Source organism: Rhyacophila brunnea, unplaced genomic scaffold, assembly GCF_057557595.1.
Source record: "Rhyacophila brunnea isolate RB1 unplaced genomic scaffold, BYU_Rbru_1.0 scaffold_4, whole genome shotgun sequence".
Classification (NCBI taxonomy): Eukaryota; Metazoa; Arthropoda; class Insecta; order Trichoptera; family Rhyacophilidae; genus Rhyacophila; species Rhyacophila brunnea.
The window spans coordinates 33,785,633-33,811,581 of record NW_028233068.1 but is presented as its reverse complement, the minus strand read 5'-3'; the positions used below and the strand labels follow the sequence as shown (position 1 = coordinate 33,811,581).

Here is a 25,949-nt window from a genome sequence, read left to right as displayed (position 1 = left end):
TGTCGAAATTTTGTCATTGTCAGACCCTTTGATTAAGTCAGATCATGGAGCGGAACTGGAGTAAGTATTTGGTCCCAGAGCGGAGCTGGAACGGAACAACTCAAAAAAGGGTTCGTTCTATTCCCCTGCATTTAACGTAGAATAATTAATATATATTTAAAGTAAATAAAAAATAATATACATTATTAAAAAATATCCGACATATTTGACACATTAATTTAGCAAATATAGTGAATAACATCAACGCGTTTGACGAGAGCACATTTTATTATAAGTACATGAATTTTTAAATTATGATAATAAAATATTCTTCTTTTTAATGTTTTTACATTGATTATTTTAAATATTTTAACTTGTGTATAATATCAGTTAACAAATTATTAACCTTGCATCTTTTATATTATTCTATCGCAGTGAAAAATGATAATATTGTACTTAATTAAAATATAATTTACACATATCCTCCTGATTTTCTAATTAATTAATGTATTTGATTTCAAGTCAGTTATGAATTCTAATTCTAAGTAGCTTCTCATTAAGAATTCTTTAAAAATAATATTCGTTACTTATATTTAGATTAAATTCTTGAATTCTATTCTATCACTGTTCAGTTATTTATCTTTCAAAACGGATTTGAATAAGAAAGATATCAAGTCGAGTGAGTGACTTAAGCAGTCAAAACAAAACCATCGCAGTCATCTAGTTTTGAATATTTTAGCGATTTATTTTCTCTCTATTTGACTTTTCAACCCGCCCAAAAATACGTCAGTCTATTTCTAGTATTGGCCTTTCTTCGATCGACACTCAAATTTGATAGAGATATTTTTACTTTAGTAGGTACATACAGTAATAATTCTTGAAAGATATTATATTAGTTGACATTTATTATTTTTATAAGAAGACATTAAATAATTGCAATTTAAAAATCTTTGCTGTACAAGTAATGTATTTGGAACATACTTATATTATTACATCAAAAAATATGTAATAGTTAAAAGGTAATCTAGATCATTTAATGGACACGTTATATAACACAAGACAGCCTATTACGTTACAATGATGAATTCCAAGATACCTCATTACCCACTATGAATAGCTTGGAAGTGTAAACATTGTTTTGGATTGGCCAAGCCAATAGGGAAATAGAATGAAAACAGCCCCTCTCTTCACTCTATCTTTGAAATAGATAGAATCCAATAATATAATACATAAATTCTGTTCATGAATTAATATCTCAGTATCCATAATTAGATGTTCTTATTCTCAGAAGGAGTAAGTGATGTAATGTGTATAATATAATTGATATCCTTATAATAATATTAATGGTATTTATGTGTATTACCTAGTGGTTTATAATGGTGTAATAATATTATATAATAATTTTGTTTAGGAGCGTACTTCAGTGAAACGGCAAATAATTTTCAACAGTAGGTGCGACGAAATTTCTCACTTGTCGCCAATCGAAGACCGACAGTCGAGCTGTTTGCACGTCGATTTGTTTTGTCATGGCATCGGATGAAAATATTCTTAAATCGTTTAAAGATGACTAAAAAACTTTACGTATGTACTTAAAAAAGAAAATATGTCAATGAATATACTATTATTATTATTAGTAATATAACAATAAACATAACATTAAATGGACGCATGTTAGATTTTTATGACAAATTATATTTCGTTCGGCACGCGTCATTTGCACAATTCGCGCATCGCCTAGCCACGATCTTTTTTAGACCATGCCTCAACTGAAGTATAGCCTTAATACGTCAATAAGCCTAATTATATTTGCATTGCATTGTAATACTAAAAATAATAATGTCAAATACGTAGAAATTTTATTTGATTTTTAGATTTACATATTATTATTATGTACGTATTCAATACACTAATCTTATAAGAAACTAAATTATAGGTCTATAATATATAGTTTTGAGATCATAAAAACAAACTATTGAATTATCAAGTACTTACATTACCAATCTTATAGTAGGTAAATTAAATAAATAATAATTAGATACAGTTTATTTGAAAGACAATAAACAACGTATCACAAGTACATAATCTTAAGAGATCAGCATCTTTATGACCCCTTAGCCAGAAAAAAAAAATAATTTGGAAAGGCACATCATTAGTGGAAACACACAATGGTCAGATCACGCGAACAACGCTACGGAACTCTCACTACTTTGGGTATTAGCACTGGGGAGATATTATTAATAGTCACGATCCTTGACAGTGATGGACATGAAGACAAAGAAGAAAATATAAATTATTATCATAAATGAGCATTGTTTATTTGCTAATTATGTCGGTGTAAAATTAATAAAATATGATATTTATTAATTTATGACATTAGTCATCAAAAAATCGTGTAAAAATATTTTCATAATTTTATTGAACTTGTATCGAGTACTGTAAAACATGAATGTGATTAAAGTTTTATCGTCTATATATCAAAATAAATAATATTGTTTATATTCATGAGTCGTGAGTGAAACATAAAAAAAAAGATTTCTTTGAAAGTCATAAAAATCTTTTATTATACAACCATAGAAGTTCAGTGGATTTCACATTACGTATGACAATAATAATTATTATTACGATCTCACAATTAATTGTATTATTATATTACAACATACTGTCCACACTGATAACTGTTTGCTATTTTGATGATGATTTTATTTAGATATTGATATAAGCTAGCTTAAATAAAAAAAGACTTTTTTGAAAAAGACACGTTGACTGACAAGTTCTTCTTTTCACCACGATAAACTGGCTTGATGATGGCGTCACAAATGGATATTCGAAAACTATAAATTGAGAAAAGGTTACGCGGCGATCCCGAGAGAAATGACGATTGATATGGTTCTCTTTCCAAGCGGTGCTATGTATTTGTGTATATTTATAATATCACCTTAGTCAGAAACAGATTCAAACTACGGGACGATAACTACTGTTCATGTGACGTTTAGACATTTCAAACAGTGTGACATATCATTAATGACTGCCCAATACTATAAAAGTTACAATGTGCTCTTGGAACTACGTGCAGATAATATAATCATGAAATTGACCCCCAAAAACTTCATGAAACACTGAACAACAAAATAATACAAGAGCGCTAGATAAAATATCTAATTCTGGCTATTCAAAAAACAAAAATAAATAGAGGGATATTTCTTATTTAGCAAATTATTAATATCGTTACCTATCACAAATTCTAGATGTATTTATCTCCATGAATACCCTTGTAATAGAAAGTAACGGCGTGGTTCATAAAAAAATAATTTTAAAATTGTGTTCGGCCTCATATAAATGAACAGAAAATACAAATGTAAATTATCACATCGAAGATCTTAACAATTCAATGTTTAAATTTAACATTATATTATTATGAATTATTATTTTAATAACATTATAAATAATAGTCAATTACTTTTTATGTCTTATATACCTTCAATATGATGTTATGTAAACGTTAATTTCCAAAAAAAGTTGTGTGCATCATTATTAAATTAAAAGCAATTAATTAGCTGTTTATTGATAATTAAAAAATATTAAAATCACTTTGTTGTATGTTAAACTTAAAAGGTTTTATTTTAAAAATAACATAGCTCAATTTACTTGCATCAGTCTATATTGGAGACTTTTCAATACTTTGCTATTCTATAAAGTCTTTATTGAGTTTTACTTCCCGGATGTACAAATTTGAAGTCATACATAACGCTTTTTTATGTTCGTGAATTTCGGAAATCTAAATATCTCACAGAATTTTCTTCGTAAAACTTAACCTAAAAATATATCAATTTGAGGAACAGTTTTCTTTGTAAAGAAAAGTCAACACTTTTTCTTTATAAATCTTTTTAACAAATATATTATATCAACATCCGCTTTGAACATAGCAATATGATTTTGATTCTTTAGAACTAACAGATTGTATTTAATTTATTATTATAATGTAGTTCTTTGTAACCATACAAGGTTCAGTATTCAAATACCATTTATATTTTTACATTTGGATAATTAAGAATAAATCCTATATACGTCATGATTTAAATGTTTATTGAAAAAAAGCTGTACGTCTCAGAAAAATTATACTAATATATACGTTGCAAGTGTGTAAAATTTATATCCCTACATTATTTTTTTTTTTTTTTATAAGTAGGTAAGTAACTATTTTTATTCAGATTATGGTCCATAATATGGTCTAAAAATCGTATACTATGTCTTCAAAACGCTTGTTTTAATGCATAAAAATACTGATAGATATTTTTTCAATTTATTTTTATAATTAGGCAATCAATTATGGCACATAATTTAAAAAAAAAACACACACACAGAACATCATGAGAATACCATAGAAATATAATTATATATTAGATAAATATTTGTACCAAATAAAATTTGAATTTGTATGTATAGTGTAATGCTTCATTTTTAAATCCTGTGTGTTATTGATTGAATAAAACATAGTTTGTAAACAAAATTATTAAGTGTAAATAAGTAGGTACGTTACAACTAAAATTTATAGAGATCCTGATATCTGACTGAATCAAGTAAAGTATCAATCTATTGATTGGTAATATTTTTATTAAAAAATACAAGAAATTTCGATATTATTAACAGCATTTAAGATAACCGTCGGTGTAATTAATTTTATATCAGTTATTTTACTGGCAAAGTAGATAAGTTAGAATCCAGTGGATCTCAGGTTCACGTTACACTTCATATAAATATTTTTCAAAATCATCAACCTAATATGTAAGTTTCTATAGTTTTCCAGTTCATAATATGAATGTTTATAATATTTAGTAAGGAATGCTACATTCTTCATTTTTATTTATTATTAAATGAAAATAGTCATGGGCGCTGCCAGGATTTTGTGTAAGGTGGTGCATGTAAGAAAATTCATATTTTTATTCCATTGGATATTATTATTTATTAAATCGGATATTTCGCGTAGTTGTCGCAGTTTATGATTTGCAGCCACCCCATAGTTCTTTGCGTGACCCCAACATCCTGAAGCGGGCCCCCAGGCTAGGATATATGACGGCCCACTTACCTATCGCTAAGTGTCCCCAAGTGGTTTCCGCGAAACCCATTGGTAAGTGTATTCCGTGTAATTTTAGCGATTTTAAATAAATCCAGTTAGTTTATTGAGTTGTCGACGCCCAGCATCATATTATGAAGCACTAATATAAGTCATAGTGGATAAATATCTAGTTTATAAGTATGTAAAACACATTAAAGATAAGTATTTATAAAATGAAATTCTACACGTAAATTTTTTCAACTATTGGAGTAAATTTGTGGTGTGTATTTTTCTCACTTAACACGTCGATCCGCCATGGTTCCTTGTCTCTTCGACATTCACTCATTTAAATCTTACTATAATGGTACCGCTTAAACGGCTAGTAATTCATACCTAAATTACGAGGATTGACCAAGGTAGACCTTTATTATTTAAAAAATCAGGTAAATTTTACTTTTACAAAAAAATTTAGCAAAATTTTAGGTACATAACTCCACTATGTTTCATTTAATTTGTTTATCTTACTCATAAAATGATTTTTTATTTGTAGAACTTGCTTCAATAAATAATATGTATTAAAAATTTAAATAATTATCTAAAAAAATTTGAACCAAAGGTGGTGCACTTGCACCACCTTGCTCCACGCTGCCGGCGCCAATGGAAATGGTGTATTTAGTGAGGTATGATGTTCAGTTGATATTTATGGATTATCGTTTCAATTGATATATTTATCGAAAAATTTCCTTAATTATTAAAAAAAATAGTATTTATTGATTAAAACACTTATAAATGTATATTTTCTGTAATCTCTATAAAATTGATTGCTTTATAGATTTGTAATTAAAATAAAGATGTTCCTAGTAGTACTACGAGTACAATGGCTGATTCAAAGTAAAGTTTTTAGGAAAAAGATTTTTAGCTTTTCTATAAAATTGTGGAATTACTTGGTTCTGCTTTTGAATTAATATTATATATCAATAAATTTTTGTCATATTATCTTAGCATATTAATGATAATAGAAAAAAATATTATAAAAAAACTTCAAAAAATCACAGAAATAATCTCATAACAAGAGACAGCAATGCATCAATGGTATATGACAATATTGAAAAAACATTTTTTTTAAAGTCTGGCATAGTAAAATTGCCGGTAGATTAAAATCGGCCGATGTGTAACAAAAAAAATCTTTTTGTGCATCGAGGTTATGTCCCAAATGCTGTTGAAAATTTCCGGAAAATACATGCATTCGCAATGCAAATCACGTAACTTACTCGTGTGTGATGCGCTCAGACTCCAGAAAAACTAAATCGAAATATTGTTCTTTATCGACTGTTGAATTTCGCCGAATTTCAATTGATTTTGAAACGTAAATAAAATATAAAACCATTTAAATTACATAGTTAATAGACTCAATGTTATTTGAAAAACATATAAAACTAATATTGGCCGCGCTTTTTAGCAGTGGACTGTAATTTGGAGATGCTGGTTGGTTGATTACGGATCTAGTGAGAGGGGGCTTAACAGGATGCCAGATACTGACCTTTTTATGTTCATAGGGCTAGTACGCACTGGAGCCGGTTCAATGTCACGCACTCACACACTGGTAAATGGACGGGTCGGAATGTCACTCAATTTACTTGATTTTGGGATTAATGATGATGTTCACGATGGGTAATAAACGCAACTTTTGCTCAAACCGTATCAGATTTAACCCAATGAAGGTCAAACATATGCGTTTTGAGTCATTCCGTGGTTAACGACGGCTAAGCTATAACAAGCCCGCACAAGACCGCTTTCTTGATGTCACTCGAGCTAACTCAATTTTATTCCCAATCACGGTATATTCATGACCCGTAACTGCTGGTTGCCTCTGGTCTTGTGACAATAATAAATAAGAATGTGATGTAAGTGGATAAATAAAGAATGACGGCCACCACACTTGGCAACCATTGTATTATAAAAAAATATTTTTTAAATCAATTCGTATTTGTAATGCGACTCAATAATTTTAATACGTAATGTTCATTAATTATAACGTTCTAAGTTAACAAAAGATTTTATTCTTAAATGTACTGGTATAATCCGTATTTATCCATGATTTATAAGCCGCAATCAAAACAAAGTATTTGCATTACTTCACGTCTTCAATTGTAATTTCTTATTCCGCGGAGAGTTTCCTATTGTAAATCGTAACGTTGGTAATCATTACGACGATACCTTGTTACTATCTAAAGGACGTGAATAAATAAAAAGGAATAGCCCCTTGTTGTCCAAAGCATCTAATAAATGGCTGAACGTTCCGGCTAAAGACACGAAATATTTCCATAAGGACCTGTTTTGTTTTTTTAAGTTATTTGCACCGTGAGAATATTTATGATATTTTTTGTTACAAAATTCCATAAAATAATTTGGTTACTATAAATTATTGCTAACCTAGCGGTATTTTTGCAACTTAAAGCATTTTTCACAGGTCTCCTAGTTTTTCAACTTTTCATACTTTAAATAGATTCAAAAGCTTTTCATTTTATTCCAATTAAAAATTACGAGTTCTTTTACTGAAATACATTCTGAAGTACAGTTCTAAAAACTTATCCGGAATGTATCTTCACTTTCTGCTATGAAAAAATCTGTTGAGAAAAGGTAACAATAATAATAATGTATTAAATACGATAACACACATCGTCAAAATTAAAAAGCTAAAGCACGTACATTAATAACATTCTAAATACATACTATAATATATCTGTAAGTAGACCTCATTATATTATATTATATCACATGGAATATAAAAAAATGTTGGAAACGACACTTTGTCAAAACATTAAGTTATATAAATTGTAGTATATTTTATACAAGACAACAGAACTTATACAGTTTTGGGTTAACAAACGTTTTGCCGTTGTAACATATATTCAAAATAAGGCTACATAATATTAATAGTATTTTTTGGAGTACCTACTATTTAAACGTAACATAATCGATAAATTTAAAATGCCGAAAAAATAAATTACCTAATAAAAAACTTTTATGAATGAAATACAATATTTATAAGCTGTTTATGCATAGTTTACTTCATTCAAATATTACGCTATAATTCTTATTACCGTATTGCATCGATTGTAAAACGAATATTTTTTATGGTTTTTACTTGTCTGAATTCAGAAAATCGGATTCTTAATTTTGATGGTATTTTATAATCACTGTTAAAAAGGATAATTATGGTAAACCGGAGATATCAACTGCATTCAGTAGACATATGATTCAAAGAAATTGGAAACTGAATCTCCAGAAGATCCCGACAAATGAAAGTACATTTCATAACTTTCATTTTCTGTTGGTATTTCGAAATTAGGGGTTGTAAGTGAAGGCATTATTTTATATACGACATTTCGATTAAGAAGACAATATAGTTCTTACTAATTTTATATTTAAAAAACACGTTACTTGACTTTATAGTATCATATCATTGATTGTATAGGTAAATAATACTATATATTTTTTTATTGAATCTACATTTCGAAATGAATCTTGCCTACCTCACAAAGAGGCTTTTTAATATGTTTTCTTGGCGAGAAATGAATGTTAATATATTTCCTAACCTATCAGGTTTTAGCTTTATGTTCAAGCATAATATATTGAAAATAACATGTATTTTTATTGATTCAAATGTTTCAACCAGTTTATTTAAACTGATAGATTGACATACCGATTCGTCCATCACGGGTGCCTATAGATTATTTAAATAAAAAAAATTGCCTATATTTTAGGAGATTCAATTGTAAGGAACTCTTATTTCAGACAAATTAAATTGACTACATGTAAGAATGCTAAATAGACAATGAAATGGTTAATGATAGAAGGTATTTGTAAATGGAATTAATTAAAATTAAAATAATTTCGCCCGCCAAATAAACCTTTCCACGTAGCATTAGGTACACCGAAGACAGAATATTTATTCTACTCGAGTCCTCAATGCTCCTCTTCCTTTGAATTGCAAATAGATGGAAAGTTCTATTTGAATTGTAAGTTTGTCATCTAAACCAAATTATGACGTCAAATTAAGTTTTAGTTAGTTTGTAATCTCGGGCATGAAGAGGTTTATTGCTCATTCGGGTACGTACAAGTTCCTCTTTGCTTGCTAAATTTACGACACAAATGTTTACTAAATTGTTTAATATTTTACGTTAGTCGTGGTCATGTTGTAGTGATAGTTACTTACGCTATTGGTAAACTATTCCTTTGAATATTGATTAGGAACCAGCATACTCACACTTAACTTCAAAACTGCGTGGTTTACTTAATATGCATATTACACGCGATTAATTTATAATATCACAATATAAATATTGTTTCTCCTAGGCAGTGTTGCCAACTGTCGTTGACAAAAACATTTCAGACGGGGTACTAAAACAAACTGGCAGGAAAAAACGCTAGATGTTGTGAAAATAAAAATTCAATAATTAGGTACCTTTTTTACATATCAAAAAAAGTACAAAAATTGAAAAAATATGGACATTTCAAAATTGATAAATAATAATTAGTTAATCTAACAACCTATAAGTATTTTTTTAGGTAATACCAAAGAGTGGAATCCTCGATACTCGGCAAGCTAGATGTCTATCAAAAAATCTTAGATCTGGCAAGAAAAACGCTAAGTTAGCAACGCTGGTCCTTGGGTTTTTTTTGGATAAATATCAACTGAACATCATACCTCACTAAATACACTATTTTCATGGGCGCCTAAATTATTTAATAATATTATTTTAAAATATTTTTTTCTATTTAAATCATAGTTTTTTTTCTAGCAACATTAATATTGTAAGATATGACAAGAATACTGGTCTATAATATTAATTAGAAAACAGAACCAAGTAATTCCACAATTTTATACAAAAGCTAAAAATCCATTTTTAAGTTAAAAACCTAAAAACTAAAGTTTTTAAACCCTAAAGAAAACGTTACTTTCAATCAGCCATTGTAGTACTACTAGGAACATCTTTTCTTTAATTAAAAATCTTTAATCAATAAATACTTTTTTATTTAATAATTAAGGAAATTATTTTTTTTAATGTCGGTACTAATTACTTTTCAATACTTAATTGCTTTATAATTTAAATTGAAATAAATTTTTCATAATGTATCTGTAATGCAAAGAAATATTTAAATGATAAGTATAGATTTTTATTATATATTTTTTTTATTTTATATAAAACACATTGATTTATAGTTCTGATTAAATTAAAATTATTTAAATTTATATCTAATTTTTTGAGCAGGTATCGATTGTATGGTAATTTTCAATAAACTATATTAATTGGGTGTATATTAATTTTACCAGTAGATGTATCTAGTAGCGTTAAGCTACCCTTTAATCATACAGCAATTTAATCAATTAATATTAGAAAATATTCCATTACATAACTTGTATAACACGAGGGCAATCAATAACCGAATTTTTTTTATCGAATAATAGAAAAGGTTATTGCCTCGTTGCCTAGCTAATAGTCATAAATAAAGTCGTTTGGTCAATACCATAAAATGAAAACAGTAAAAAACAGTAATAACTGCCTACTGATATTCTCCCACTCATTAATTAATAAACTATGTTATGCTTAGTTACAAAAAAGAAAAGAAAATGATATACTCTCTACAGCTCAAAAATAATGAATAATTTATACTATTGAACATATTGTTTTAAAACTCTTTGTAACTATCAAACACAAACCATTTTTCCAATTTTCATATAATCCAATTTTCATATAATCCAATTTTCATAATATATTCCAGTTTTCATATATAGTCAATTTCAATTTTATTTTTTTCAAAGATTTTTGTTATTTCTATAGTATGAAGTCCTATTATCAATTTTGTACATTGGCGACTGATAATTAGAATTATAGATCGGTTCATTTGCCATCAAACCAATCAAATTATAATCATTCTCTCGTAAAAGTTGTAATCGCTTAGCAATCCGATCAAATTCTATTCAACCATTTTATGACGACATTTTTTACGTTTTCACATCCGTTCTACAAAATAAATGTGTAAGGTAGTGTGATGCACGTGAAGTATGATTCAAAATATGTCAGAAGTAAGTAACTAAGGCGCAACATAATATTATCAAGCATTGAATTACGCCTGCTTCATATTCTTGTGGCGATAGTACTGTGGCGGTCAACAACATCAGCCCATGTCAGGCTTATTGCAACAATGCGATAATTGGAAAGTCACACAAGTATTGTACAATCGCCTCATCTACGGACAGCACACTCTGCAAGTGTGACATAGTTCGATGACAATCAACAAAATAGCTCTGTTAGCAAAACGCCACGAAGTTGCAATGGTGCGTCGGTCACTATACTGTGCATAATAAATAGCGAGTCATAATTTTATTCACAGTGTATAAGTATCAGTATCAAGACTAGTACCAGTAGTAGTAGTACACTCCATCACCGTGTTTCAGACTGAGACAGTCTCACCGAGCGACACACTCGATCGTAACATTTCCAACTAAGCACATCTCACCGCCTGTACATTCCACTGTATTAACTTCGCACCTGTATTTTGTAACATTGTATTTCATCCCTTTCGCAATTCATCAGACCAATCTAAACCTGGTCTTTTAATCATGAACATTTGTCACCCCAAAGTGGTTCTCGTCCCTCTACACCATGAACCTAAATTTTGATTAAAGCTGCTATGGGTAATCCTTGATTTTAATAAAATTACGTCATGATTTTATTCAATAGATTAACCACGTCTTTTAGGTGGAAGTTTACAGTTGTATTTATAGTGATCATGAAGAGCACTTTTTGAATCTTCGCAAACTTTGTTTGATGAAAATTGTACACATACCCGGTTTTGAAGGCGAAACAACGATATAAAAGATTGTAATAACTGGTTAAATATAGCTGGACTCACTGATTAAAGGATTAAAGGATATACATGTTTATTTCAGTATGTAAAAAAATACAAAACAAACGCGCTAGATCCAACAAGAGTGGTAAATTTGAGTATTTTATTTCGTATATTTACGCAATCAATTTATTGCTCGTACACCCGAGGGTATAAAATAAATGTGTGACCCTTTTCTTTTTTGTATATTTTTTGCGTTAAGGGTGGATAAAAAATATCAATGATTTGCTCTTTATCGGTCCTCTTCCTTTTTGAAATGAATATTTTATTTTGTTTTGTATTATACAATATTTTCTCCTGGTCAGAGATAAAGGGGATGCGAATGGACTTGTTATAAGAACTGAGAACGTGGACAGATTAATATAATATTTTAAATATACAGGGATTCGGGCTTCGTAGTACTTTGAAATATTAAAAATAGACGGATTTAAATTCTTCACTTTGTTTTATGTACAGATCATTAAAAGTATTTTAAATATGAATTGTGATATTTATTTAAATTCGGTGATGTTATCCAGAAATTTTGAAAAATTTTCATGACATCGGCCAATAACATTATTGTTTTCATTGACGTTCTTAATTATGAGTTTAAGGATATATAAAATTTAAGAATGCAATATATAGGTATCCTTTTTATAGATAAACATATAATATTTTAAAATCTCAAAAACACGCCTAAAAATAGAACCGAGTGAGTTGGGATCAACCAAACATTTTTTACTTTCCGGCTAAGTGATCTCCACCAATTTAACTAACATAATATCCAACATCTTTATTGAAGATTATTTCCAATAATTAAGCTAAAATATAAAGCTAAAATATTAAACTATCATGTATGTTTTAATTTTTTTTTAATACTTTTGTGTTACTGATATTAATAAAGCACTTGATTTTATAAAACTTATTAAAGAAAATTATTTCCATTATTATTTTTTACTATATTATTACCCTACTATTTTCAATTCCTTGCACCATTAAATTAACATCTTTTCCGCAGTCTACAAACCCGTATTAATGGGAAACAGCTTAGTACAGAAGACAATGTCCGTTGGAAGCTAGGTGTATAAATTCTTATAAACTGAGAGAATTTTATCGCCAACAAATTGAAAATTTACGAGAAAAATAGAAAGAAAATAAATCTTTATTAATAATGGAAACTATATATTATATTAAACTAAATCATTTTAAATATTAGTAAAATACCTCATTATTTATGCAATAACCTATTTAGTATTTACAAAACTTAATTATTTTTAACAGTACCTATATAACCTTTAAAAGTTTGCAATTCACATCAACTTGAAGACCTTGAAAATACTTCAAAAGGACGAGAAATGGCCCAGAGACCACATACTAGTCCTTTAAGTTTTCCGTTTTTTTCAGCAAAAGTACCTCCTTCCCATACTTGAATTTCATTCTTCATGCAACACAGCGCGTGTTTATTTAGGGAAAATGTAAAATTATTTCTCAGACAATTTGGCACGGGCTTACTAGAATAAATTTATTGAAAATATAAAAATAAATATAAACCATTTTTAAAACACTAACTTTATATGGCTATTAAGAAATCATATAAAAATACGCAGTAACATTAATATGGTATACTAAATAAATAAATCTCAAGTAAATTTAATATAGAGCTAATAGACAGTTATTATAACTAACTCATTATAACAATTATAATACAATGCATAAATATGATAAACTACCATCGATAGCCGCCAATTGTTGCCTCGTGTATGGAATAAACCCACTGTAGTTATAAATTTAAATATATTATTAATTATCTTATGTATATAAGTTATATACCCTGACAATATAAAGCCAGCATATCAAAATTACGACAAATCAGAACCTTCCACCTGGTTTTGCTGTTACATATAATAATATTATGTAGTGTGATGCTAATTAATAGTATCAATAAAATAAATCGCGACCAAAAGACGCAAAACGTACGAGAAATGGTTTACTCTACTCCTACTGGTTATCCTATGGTATAACGGGCTAAGGATCTCGAGTGTTAAAAAATATATTATTTTCAACAACAATTACGCTTGTATCATAATAATATGCTTTAAACTTTGTCACGTAAATGTAACACGTATTAAATATTTCAGGACATTCGGTGCACTTTGTTTTACTTGGGTTTTATGGCCTAACTGTCATACCCCCTGTCAAGTACCCTGCTTCAAAACTTTGGTCGATGGCTTTCTGTGCTCGTGACAGATACATCGGTATATGGTTATCATGGAAGGGGTTGAAAGCTATACCTAATATTATTTTACTAAACCTTACCTAACATAACCTTATTCACTTAACCTACTCAAAATTCGTGATAACCTTAAACAAAATATTCTAACCCTATCTAAACTGACTTAAAATAACCGATATCTCTAGATATTGTCTATCAGGATTTTGATCGTTACTTATTATTTATGTTGTTTATTTTCATAAAATCAGTTTTCTTTGACGACCAACTTTCCTGTAGTGGAACGATCCATATAGCGTTTATTTTAGGGAAAGATGACGCAACATGATTGATGTCCTGCGATATATCGTAATGTTTGACATACGTAAATATTTGCTAGCTTTTCAGCCATTTTGTTCGCAAATAATGTGAAATATTATTGCATAAGATGTCTGTATTCAAAACGTCCCAAGATACGAGTATATAACTTTAAAAGCCTTTGGGCTTCGGACACGGCTATCATATCATTCTAGGAATGTTGGTTTAGTTTTGGCAGCTTTCGTGTTAGAAGAGCTATTATGTCTTCGATAAGAAATACATACATGTATATAAAATATTTCAAGATTTATATATTTTTTTTTAAAAAAATCGCATTTTTTGTTAAACATAAAAAAACATAAAATCCATGAAATAATCAAAAAAATCAATAAAATAAAGAAAATTTAATAAATTCACTATAAAAATAATAGTTAAGAAAATGAGATTCTTTAACTAATTCACATTTTATAACTTTTTTAAAAATAATTGTAAGTTTATATTATTTGACTTTAAATAAAATGTAATTTTAATTGTTTTAGATACGCGTTTCTTAACTAAATTACTTTACAGTGTAAAATTTCAAAGACATATGTCAAATTTCAAGATTTGTGTTTTTACAGCAGTTTTTAAAATATCTTCCGGTTTTAGAGCTAATTCAAATAAAAATATGATACACACTAATCTCATTATAAAAGAACTTCTATTGAATTTTCATATTGTATTTGAGAGTTTTATTTTTCTATTAATACATCTTTAATTTATAATGGTTATCTAGATATGTAAGAACATATTATCTAAAGACCTCTTTCAATGTTTATTATACCAATGTATATAAATAGTACACATTTAGCACAGTATTGTTAGTACATAGCATCAGTCTGCTTCTAAAATCATGATTCAATTCATGAACTTAGCATATTTGGATATCTGGCATAGATCTAATGGATTTGGCAAATGGCTAATAAACATCATTCATAAAAGGTATATTAAAGCATCTAATATTTTCACCCTGTGAAGGCATTTTATATGTATGTTTTGCCTATGACTAAGAATGCTAATTTTTCTTTGAAAGATTCATTTTGATTACACTAGACTATTTTTAAAATTCAACTATTTATACAGAAAAATAATCTATTAAGAATTTAATGAAGCATTAAAATGCCACACATTATGTCGGACAATAAAAAACAATTCTCATTAAAATGGAAATGTTTTTATCTCCGTAAAGATATGATACTTTTTGTCAGTCTCCATGATACAGTTTTGAGTTTCTGGTATAAAGATGTATGCAAAAGTTATCTTATAAAGAAAGAGAATATCAAAAATTACACTACATTACAAAGAGCTAAACATATTATGAATAATAACTTGTAAAGAGTACCTAGAACTCAAAAGTTTATTCTACATTGGACAGCTTTAATAAAAATAGACAAAAATAGAAAACAAATGCATAATTAGGTGATAAATATATATCGATATTATATTACTAATACTTAACTCTCTCTAACGATCGACTTGCATAACGAAAACGTATAACGTATGTAATTGAAATGAACTATTCGTCAGAAAATACTTACATAGATTGTCCCATTACTTATGCAATGTTTTTTATAAGTGAAGACGTGTGATCTAAAATAAAAGTAAATTTATGTTCAATATTTCAATGAAAACTCGCCACGAAGTCACTTTTGTAGTATTGAATATCCATTATTTTATATAATTCAGAACCCATTTGATGTGATTGAAATTACCACGCATGCAAAGCGGTTAACGAGTGGCGAGTGGTTTTATATTCTGAAGTCATAGTTAAATATTTAAAACAGTTATATATCTACACATTCGGTCATTAAAAAAATACATTTTTGTCAGTGATAACAAAGAATTCAAAATATATTACTTTTAAAATAGTTTTGATTTATTTATAATTTATTTTCAGGTGGTTTCTTAGATTTTTTAAAAATCTAGATTGGCGTTACAAGCCTACAATGAATAATAATATTCTGAAATCACTATCAAGACATTATATTATAATAATATAATTAGTATGTGAGTTAGATTCACCCATCCATCGTAAAACACAACAGTCTACAGCCAAAGGTAATCAATAAGTGTAAATAAGTTATGACGTATTTGCTACGTCACGTAGATTATCACTACATAGATGCTATTTTTAACTACGCGAGAGTTTAATAGAGCACAACGTTGATTTGAAAACTTAATGCAGGGCAATCTAACGATGCGTTGCGTATGTTTTACGGGTCAATAGTCATCATATTTTTGTAAAAATAGTAAATATTTATAAGACATTTTAAAAACTAGGTAAATTATAAATGTCAAGGTAAGAGTAGGCATTAATAAAATAAGAAACTGTCTAGTATTTTATACATATACAGTCATACCATTACAGTCTATTTTTATGGAATTTCAGTTAGTAAAAATAATATAATTATGATTTGATTATAATTGAGGTAAGTACTAGAAATTGAATGAATGCGCAGTTGTCAATCGAGTTTAAAGTTAAATATATTATTTTGAATATGTTTTTATTCCAATATTCTGCAAAATTAGTCTTGCTCTCAAATGATCCATTATCCCCTTTGATATTTCTATATTTATTAATAATATTAGTAAGGCAAAAATTTTATATAGAATGTCCATGGGAACAAAATGCTTCAACCATAAAAAAAAATACGGTGAATACGTCTTCTATCTATTTAAATTCTAATGGATTCAAGCCCTGTACTATTCCATTTAAGTCGTTTCGTGTGTGTTTGCCTTTGGTGAGTGTACACAACGCCTGAAGATGCCGAAAGACGAAACCCGGGTCGCGAGAAACGACTTAAATGGAATAGTATAGAGCTCGAATCCATTAGAATTTAAATTCAAATTCCATCAAGTACCTTCGGTCAATAGTATTAAAATTCTATCTATTTATTTTTATTATACTATGTTATATTTTGTAATAGCTCTTCAATTTATTAAATGTAAGTTCAAGTATTTTTAGTAATTAACGTAAAGAAAAAATAGAATAAACTATTTAACAAAATTTTCATACAGATCATTTATTAGATTATCATATACTATATACTATATTATACGATAATGGAAATTTCTTAAAAGTTTACATCTAGCAACATTTGCATTTTTTTCAATATGTCTTTGAATTAAAGATAAGACTTATCCTGATCAATATCATGGCAAAAGAGTAATAGCCATTCCACATAAAAATAAATACATATTAATCTCAACTCAACTTCTTTCTATATTAAAAGATATCTAACTACTTAATTTAAACCTTCGTATATCTCATTTTAATATAAACATTTTTTTTCATTTAAAACATTCTTTCTGTGCCTTTAAGGGTTAATGAGACATTGCATTTATTGTACTCATATTTTTTTTTCACTTCTTACTTATATTAAAATTATGAACTATTACGAAAATATTCTCATCTACATTTTTTGACAGAACATAATAGTAAATAAACGTAGCAATTTCTGTACAAAAATATCTAATAGTAAAACGAAAATATTTAACGAACAAAATTACATTTCGTAATAGTTTTTTAATGATCAAACTGCATCTTTGAATTTAAGAAAATAATTATTTAGATTTTTCGAATATTTACATATTATTGATGATTCATTAGATTAATAATAGATATACTTAGATGTATTATCAGTTGTCTGTATTAGCTTTTTAGATGCATAACGTAGTAGATAATACATTTTTCATTAAGTATATTCTGATATTTTTCAAAGTTATATGTAGGTAAATACTACAAAAAAAAACGAAATAAAGTGCAGCAAAGAAAATGGTTCCCTAGAACTTCATGCTTTGTAACGTTGTGACAACGTTGTTAACGTTGTTAATAACTAGGAGTTACAATAAAAAAATATTATTGAAGGCATTATGAGTAAATGCTATTTGCCACAGAAAATTATTTGAATTATAAATGTTTAATACAGTAACAACTCGATTTCATCAAATTTTGAGTTTACCTTTCGCATACAGTATTGTAAAATCGCTATTCAATGTCTGTTTGAGTTATCAATCAATATCACCATGACTAAGGTAATAAGTTACAATATTAAATCGTCTGCTTATTGAGTTAACAATACAATACAAAATTCGGCACAATAGTCAGGAGACGATAATTGAAAATCAATGCGCTATGTAGCTTGTCGAAATGAATTAAAGCCATTATAGATTCAGTTGATTTGTACAAGCGGTGACTGAGAAATTATTAATTTAGCTGTTATTGTTTCGAAGAAACTAATCTTAATATTATTAATACCTGCGAGGTTGGTAAATGAATCGGGGTTTAGTAAAATAATTATTAAACTTAAACATTGATAAAATAAATTATTGAGAAAACGTAAGTTATAAATAACATACAATTTTATTTACAGAAGGTTAATTTTGTTGTAATGTAAGCAATTCGTAAATATTCATTATATTTTTTTAACAATCAGATAAGAATGGACTTTAGAAGAAATTAATAAATAAAAACTTACCAATGTAATTGGCCCAGGCTCTGAATATAAACATATTATTATTACATTGATAAGCACCATAATATGAATTTGTCGGATGCAAGATTAGAACACGCGTCTCATAGGTTCAGAAGGGTATCTATACTATATTTGAAGAATATAATATTTGGATGTTTCTTTTTACCGTCCTTCGGTTTTACTTTATGCAAATCCACACGCGCAGTCGGATTTCGACAATAATCTGGACAGTAGACGGAAGCCGATGAGCCGGAGTGCGTGGTTGGGGTCTTGAATTTCAGATTTAACCCGTTGCACCCGGGGACAGTTTTACGGTTTTTGCGGAAAAAGGGCGCCGCGTACAAGGCCGTGAAACGCGGAAGTTAATGCTGCAACCCCCATTTTTATTATAAATATCGCTAGAATGTGTACATTTAAAAACAATGGCATTTATTTCAGCTCGATCGGAGGTCAAATGGCAAAGTGAGATGCAAATAATTGTGTTATTAGAATCTCTAACCGGCACGTAGGCGCGGACGACCCAATTCTGCCACATTAGATTGGAATGTTTCACTCACGGACAATAAATGTATGTAGCGGCATGGAGAGTGGGGAGTAGTAAAAATCTATATATTATTTTGGCACCAAATGGAAAAGCCACAAAAATATTGTATATCGAAAAGCCCTGAATGGATATTTATATTATATAGAAAAGTAAAATAATAAATTGAATATGTACCTACTACTTAAGATATTTAAATAAAAATAAAAATCTTTAATTTTATATATTTGTTTTAATTCAATCCTTTGCACCAACTTTATTTTCAAATATTAAACCATTCCACTCTCGGGCAGCGCCGGGTAATACTGCTTGTACTATTATATTACTCAAGCATTGCGGTAAATATAATAAATAATATGAAATTTTCCAAATTATCTATAAATGGTTATTATTATTTAAAAAAAATAAAAATGGTATTTGAAAAAATAAATTATTTGTATTTATTACTGACGATTTTTTAAATGATTATCTTTTACTGATTATCAATTACTTGTTTGAAATTTTAAAATTCCACATGTTGTTTAAAAATGTGTCATTTCATTGATAAAAAGTAGTAATAGCCCATAAATTTAACATATGATTAAAACTTACTCAGTTGGCACGATAAATTAAATCATTAAAATACATTGTTATTTTTGAATAATTATTCCTAAAATTATGAAATATAAATGTCAATCATGTAATCGTCAAAGTTCTGTAATTTCATTTAAGGGTATAAACAGAAAGCAGACTATTGATATTATAATAGCCATTAAAGTGTCAACTACACAAAAATACTAAACTGAATACCCGTAGAGTGTAGACCAATCTAAATTATGTATTCTTGCCTTAAAGACATTGCAGAAGTCTAAATATCTAATTATGCATCAATACTATTTTTACCACGTTTTTATTAGCTCGTATTCTTGTTTGTCCAAGATTTGTACTGGACGATTGAAGATTTTTAACTTACTTCCCGACTAGCTAGATATTTGAAAGTTTTAGAATATATCAGAACACAACGACAATGCATTCTTTTAAGACTTTTATCCATCTTTAAGCAGAATTGAATTCATTTTCAGTTAATTCTGTTTTGTATGGAAAGTTATTTCGGAAAAAAATCGTAAAAAGTAAAACACTATTATTGGTTGCAAAGGGGGTCCTAGCAACTAAATTATTAATATATACGTGCGTTACTATGAAAATCAATATGAAATGTCAAAATGACATTTCAGTATTCCATATTTATTCAGTATTTCTATCAAGTACAAAAAAAAGTATTATACATAGAATTGTCAAGCTTATATGTTTCAAAGCAGAATTTAAAAACGTGGTATATAAAAAGATCTTTTTATCTTTTAATTATTACCTAACTTAGGTTAACGTGAATGTATCTAATATATTATATAGTAATCGGCACTTAAATGTTAAATATATTTTAACTTCCTATTGCAAAATAAATAAAATATATCTCACCTGGAGTCGTAAAAATTGAATTTTGCGTTACCAGCCATTTAATGACAACACATGCTCCTATTTTTTTTTGATATGTGATATTGTCGGGTATTTTTGTTGAAAAACATGTATACATAAAACAAACTCTATGAAAAACCGCTCAGCTAACTAATGACATAGATAACAAAAATAGTATCTTAAGTTTAATGACTACAATATCTCCTCCCTTTTCTTTTTGTCTACATATAAATTTATCTAGATTATTTATCATTTTATAATAGTATATAGCTACTAATTTTACAGGTTTATACGACATGGAAAATGTTTTTTACGTTTTTTCAACGACGGAATAATGGTAACTGGTGTTATTCAAAATGTATTTAACGTCCTAAATCATTTTTTTTTTCAAATTTAGATTTGAATATTAACGCTAAAGATATATTATTTTAATTGACATGAATGCAATGAGTACAGGTCAATTCTATGACGATGATATTTTTCCAATGAGATTAAATAAATTATTTTACTTTAAAGTTTAGTTTTATTTATTTATAAACTCAAATGTGTAACATGGTTGCTCCTAAATGGGCCATCTAGGTATTATGTTAATATACTTTTTTACGGGGAATGGTTGTTATATACTCAATCCATTCTGTTAATAAACTAGATAAAATGCACATTTTAAGTACCTAGGTAACCCTTTTCACTCAGATTTTTAGTAGCTTTTATTCTTATTAGATTTACCCTAAACTTTGTTTCTATAAAATGAACAGTACATTATTTATGTTTAATATGGTCAAACTAACAATATATTTTTCAATTAAATAGTTGAGATCTGGCTTTTTAAAAATATTATTGTATTTTCGAATGATAATATTTTTGACCAAAGCCCTTCTTCGTATACTTTCGGTTTGGTATCAGAGGCTGTATACGATTATGAGCCATCTCACGAATAACAAATGGTTTATGTCACTTCATTTCATGTTACTTCGCTAAACGCTAAAATACTCGATGAATCATACAAATAATTATAAAATTTGTCATTCATAGGTCAAATAACAATGAATTTAAAAAAGAGTTTCGCTGATTGGAAAACCACAGCCTGTTCACTATCAGTGACAAGTGCTGCCATTTTATAAAACGTTCTTTGCTCACGCCAACGTGAAACTTTTGAAAGCGCACCAAAAAAGTTTGATCACAAATTTGTGCTAACTAAAATTAGGATTATGGTGTTAACAATGATGTGACTAAATGACGATGAATGCTTAGATCATATGAGAAAAAAGATAATTCCGTTCGTAAAAAAATAAACGCCAATTGATTATTTTTACATTAATATGCATTTTTATCTTACTTTATTATTAAAAATATTAAACATACTCTGCGCATGACGTTTTCAAGAGATTTATATATTTTTTTTCCTTTTTGTACATTATTCTAAATTGTTTATATTGAGCACCATCCAATAATATTATTATCGGTATAGAAGTTGAGCGTAGTATTCAAACATTTACTAGTATTATATAGGTATGTCTGTTTCACAGGTATCAGTCACCTATATAGGTTGAGGAAACTAAAATTATTGTGCACAAAATTCATGATTGAAGCGAATCAACAGGTTTGTTTACATTGCAAACTACTCCCTCAAATTAATTTGCATTTAATTTACAATCTTGTATACGGTTCGTTCCAGGTTACATGTTTTCATTTAGTAGACACGTATATTATTATAAACTTATCATACTATGTATAATTCAAAACTGTTTGAATAACTCTCATTAAATGAATAATTAATATGTTTATTTGATTAACTATATCTAATAAAGTCATTGTTAATTATTAATACTATTTTGTAAGTGATCTAAAGTATTATGATATCGGTATTATGATATTGGATAATATCTAATATCATAATACTTTAGATCACTTACAAAATAGTATTAATGATTAACAATGACTTTATTAGTTATAGTTAATCAAATAAACATAAATTAATTATAATGCTAACCGTAATATTATTGTACTTTGATAATAATTACTAATTAATAGAATCTGATGTAGGTATGTATACATAAATCAATTAAAATAATTATTATTGATATTATTGATTACATATTCACTGATAACTTATATAGACATTATTTAATTACAGTTGATTATTATATTGTTTTTATGTAATTAAAGTGTAAAGCAAAATGAAGGAATTACTTGTCAATTTAGTTAACTGCATTTTTTTTACATATTGTGTTAATAATTTATTTCTTGATGTAGGTTCTTAAACTATAAAATATATCACTGCATGCTCACTTACAACTATTCACTTACTAATTAATTTGCAAAGTCGGCAATATCTATACATTGGTAAAGTAATTTACCTAGAGCAAAAAGAGAATTCATAAGATTTTGAATATACATAATATTGTTATGTATATTAATTAGTTCATTGTATTACGCTGATTTAATGTATATTTATTTGAATGTGATATTATGTTCGTCAAAGCAATTAAGTGTTATATTTGTAGATTTTAATATGTTAGTCGGTTTTCGCTTTTGTAAACATCTCAAAAAATGATACGGATTAAATAAAGGTAGACAATGAATGTGTTGTAAGAAATGTTATTTTAGTATAGTTTGTATCTTAAATATATGTTTTATTTTGTAATAAAATAAAGCCCCGTTTGTAAACGATAAATTTTTCAATATTTTCAGAAAACTATGACCAAATATGTTCTTTCGGTAATTAACATAATGATAATATATTTAGTTATTTTTAAGTAAATATAATATTATTTTATCAATAAAACCAAAAAAATATTTATAGCATAGTATTAATAATGTATTAAATTTATATTCTCAAATTTTTGTAAATATAATAAACAATATTATCTTAGTATGTGTTTGACATACACATATTATGCGTTATTCTATCATCGGCTGATACTCTGACTTGACCATAATAATTATTGGTATGACTTCAACATCTAGCAGGGTCAAATTACTAAGCTTTCATAATATTATATAATGACAAGATCGAGTTAATTGAATCAAATTGACGTACAGTACGCTTTGCTCATGGGTTTATTATAGGATGACATTTTGCTTTATTACGATGTTGGACAATCTGTTAAAATGAACTATTCATCCAGTTTCAGAGTTACAATTTTGTTGATGTTATATATATTTTTATACAGATTATAACTTTATTAGATAAGAATAAATTCAGACACCAGGAATTTTTAATCTACTCAATAAAATGTTATTTTAATATTATAATATCATATTTTTTTCTATCTACCTTCCATTAAAAATGTAGGTAGTATAACTTTAAACAGATTCTTTACAAAAAAAACTTAACTATTTACTTAACCTATTAAAATGATGTTTTGGATCCAAAACTATATAACAACATCAATCTATGTATGTCATTTTGGTGAGGGGCGAAAAACCCGTGAGCCACGGCTTTGCAATTTAAAATTCTGCCACTCGTTCATTATGTATTTTAACTAATATCTTTTGACTTTATATTGTAGTGAAAGAAAATTAAAAATGTAATATTTTTTTATAAGTAGGTATACAGATCCAATATGTAATTTTTATTTGAAAGCACTAGGCGAATATAGATGTCAAACACCATCACGCATATTATGTTACACAAGGTTTGAAGATCAGACCTAGAACATTTACTGAATGATATCTAGTTTAATCGATTATCCATAGGAATGACAATACTTTGGAGAAATTGGTAGTCACCACGAAAGTCAAAGTATGAAAAGGGCATGGAAGGCTCCCAACCTGCTAAAGAGACTCGGGAAAAGATGCAACTGATTTTTACCACGTTTTTCTTAGCTCGTATTCTTGTTTGTCCGGTGGTTGTTTATCCAGTACAAATCTTGCAATCGATTTTTAACTAACTTTCCGACTAGCTAGACATTTGATATTTTTAGAATATATCAGAACACGATGCTAATACATTCTTTTAATACTTTTAGCCATCTTTAAGTAGAATCGAATTCATTTTCAGTTAATTCTGTTTTGTATGAAAAGTTATTTCGGAAGAAATCCGTAATCCAATCCACTATTATTGGTTGCTAAGAGGATGGTCCTAGCAACTAAATTATTTATATTATATATTTTATTACAGGTACGTGCATTACTATGGAAATCAAAATGACATTTCAGTATTCTATAATATTTGTTTGTTTATTGCAAAATAGCAAAAAAATGATTTGTTGACAATTGCCTTATTTGTCCTAAATTATTAATACATAGAATTGTCAAGTTTATATGATTCAACAGAAAATTTAAAAACGTGGTATATAAAAAGTTCTTTTTATCTTATAATTATTTCTACTATTAGTTGGACCTCAAAAAAACATGACAGAAGATCTTTGGGGTAGTGGAGCTGTTCTGGTCAGTAAAAGTTATGGAATACAAAAATAATAAGAAATGGGTTGCAATATAATGAGGTTAAAATAATTTTTAATTATTATTGAGTGTGGAAAAACAATTTAAACACGTGCTAAAGAAAGTATAATATGGTGGGAAGGGTATTATGGTCTGACATAAAGTTCAGCATTCAGTCATAAAGAAAATGAATGATTCACGATAAAAAATAGAACATTTTCGTTACTCACCTCTCGATCCTTCCATCCGACCAGAGGTGGAAAGCATATCACGAATGACAGCACCCACAGCCCAGCAATGAGTGCTTTTGCCCGTTTCCTACTCATCAGGCTGGGATAGCTAACAGGGCGGGCAACTGCGACGTAGCGATCTAACGATATCGCACATAGATTCAAGATGGACGCCGTGCACATCCAAACGTCGACTGCTAACCACACTGAGCACCAAACATCTCCGAATATCCACACCTGAAAAAAATACATACAAAATAATCACACGTGATTTTATACATCATTCTATTCCGTATATTTTTAGCGTTCCGCCTAAATTTTAGTCTGTAGGGAGCCTCGGCACAGAGCACACGCGCATTAAGCCGGATTCATA

At 28.1% G+C, this 25,949-nt stretch overlaps 1 protein-coding gene across 1 annotated transcript in view; it reads right to left on the bottom strand.

Moving 5' to 3' along the window:
• Oamb (Octopamine receptor in mushroom bodies) overlaps nucleotides 1-25,949 on the bottom strand; it is a 147,579-nt gene that overhangs the window by 79,870 nt on the left and 41,760 nt on the right. Inside the window, exon 2 of the mRNA XM_085953724.1 lies at nucleotides 25,577-25,813. Coding sequence (XP_085809850.1) covers nucleotides 25,577-25,813 — 237 coding nt within the window. The remainder of the gene's footprint in view (nucleotides 1-25,576; nucleotides 25,814-25,949) is intronic.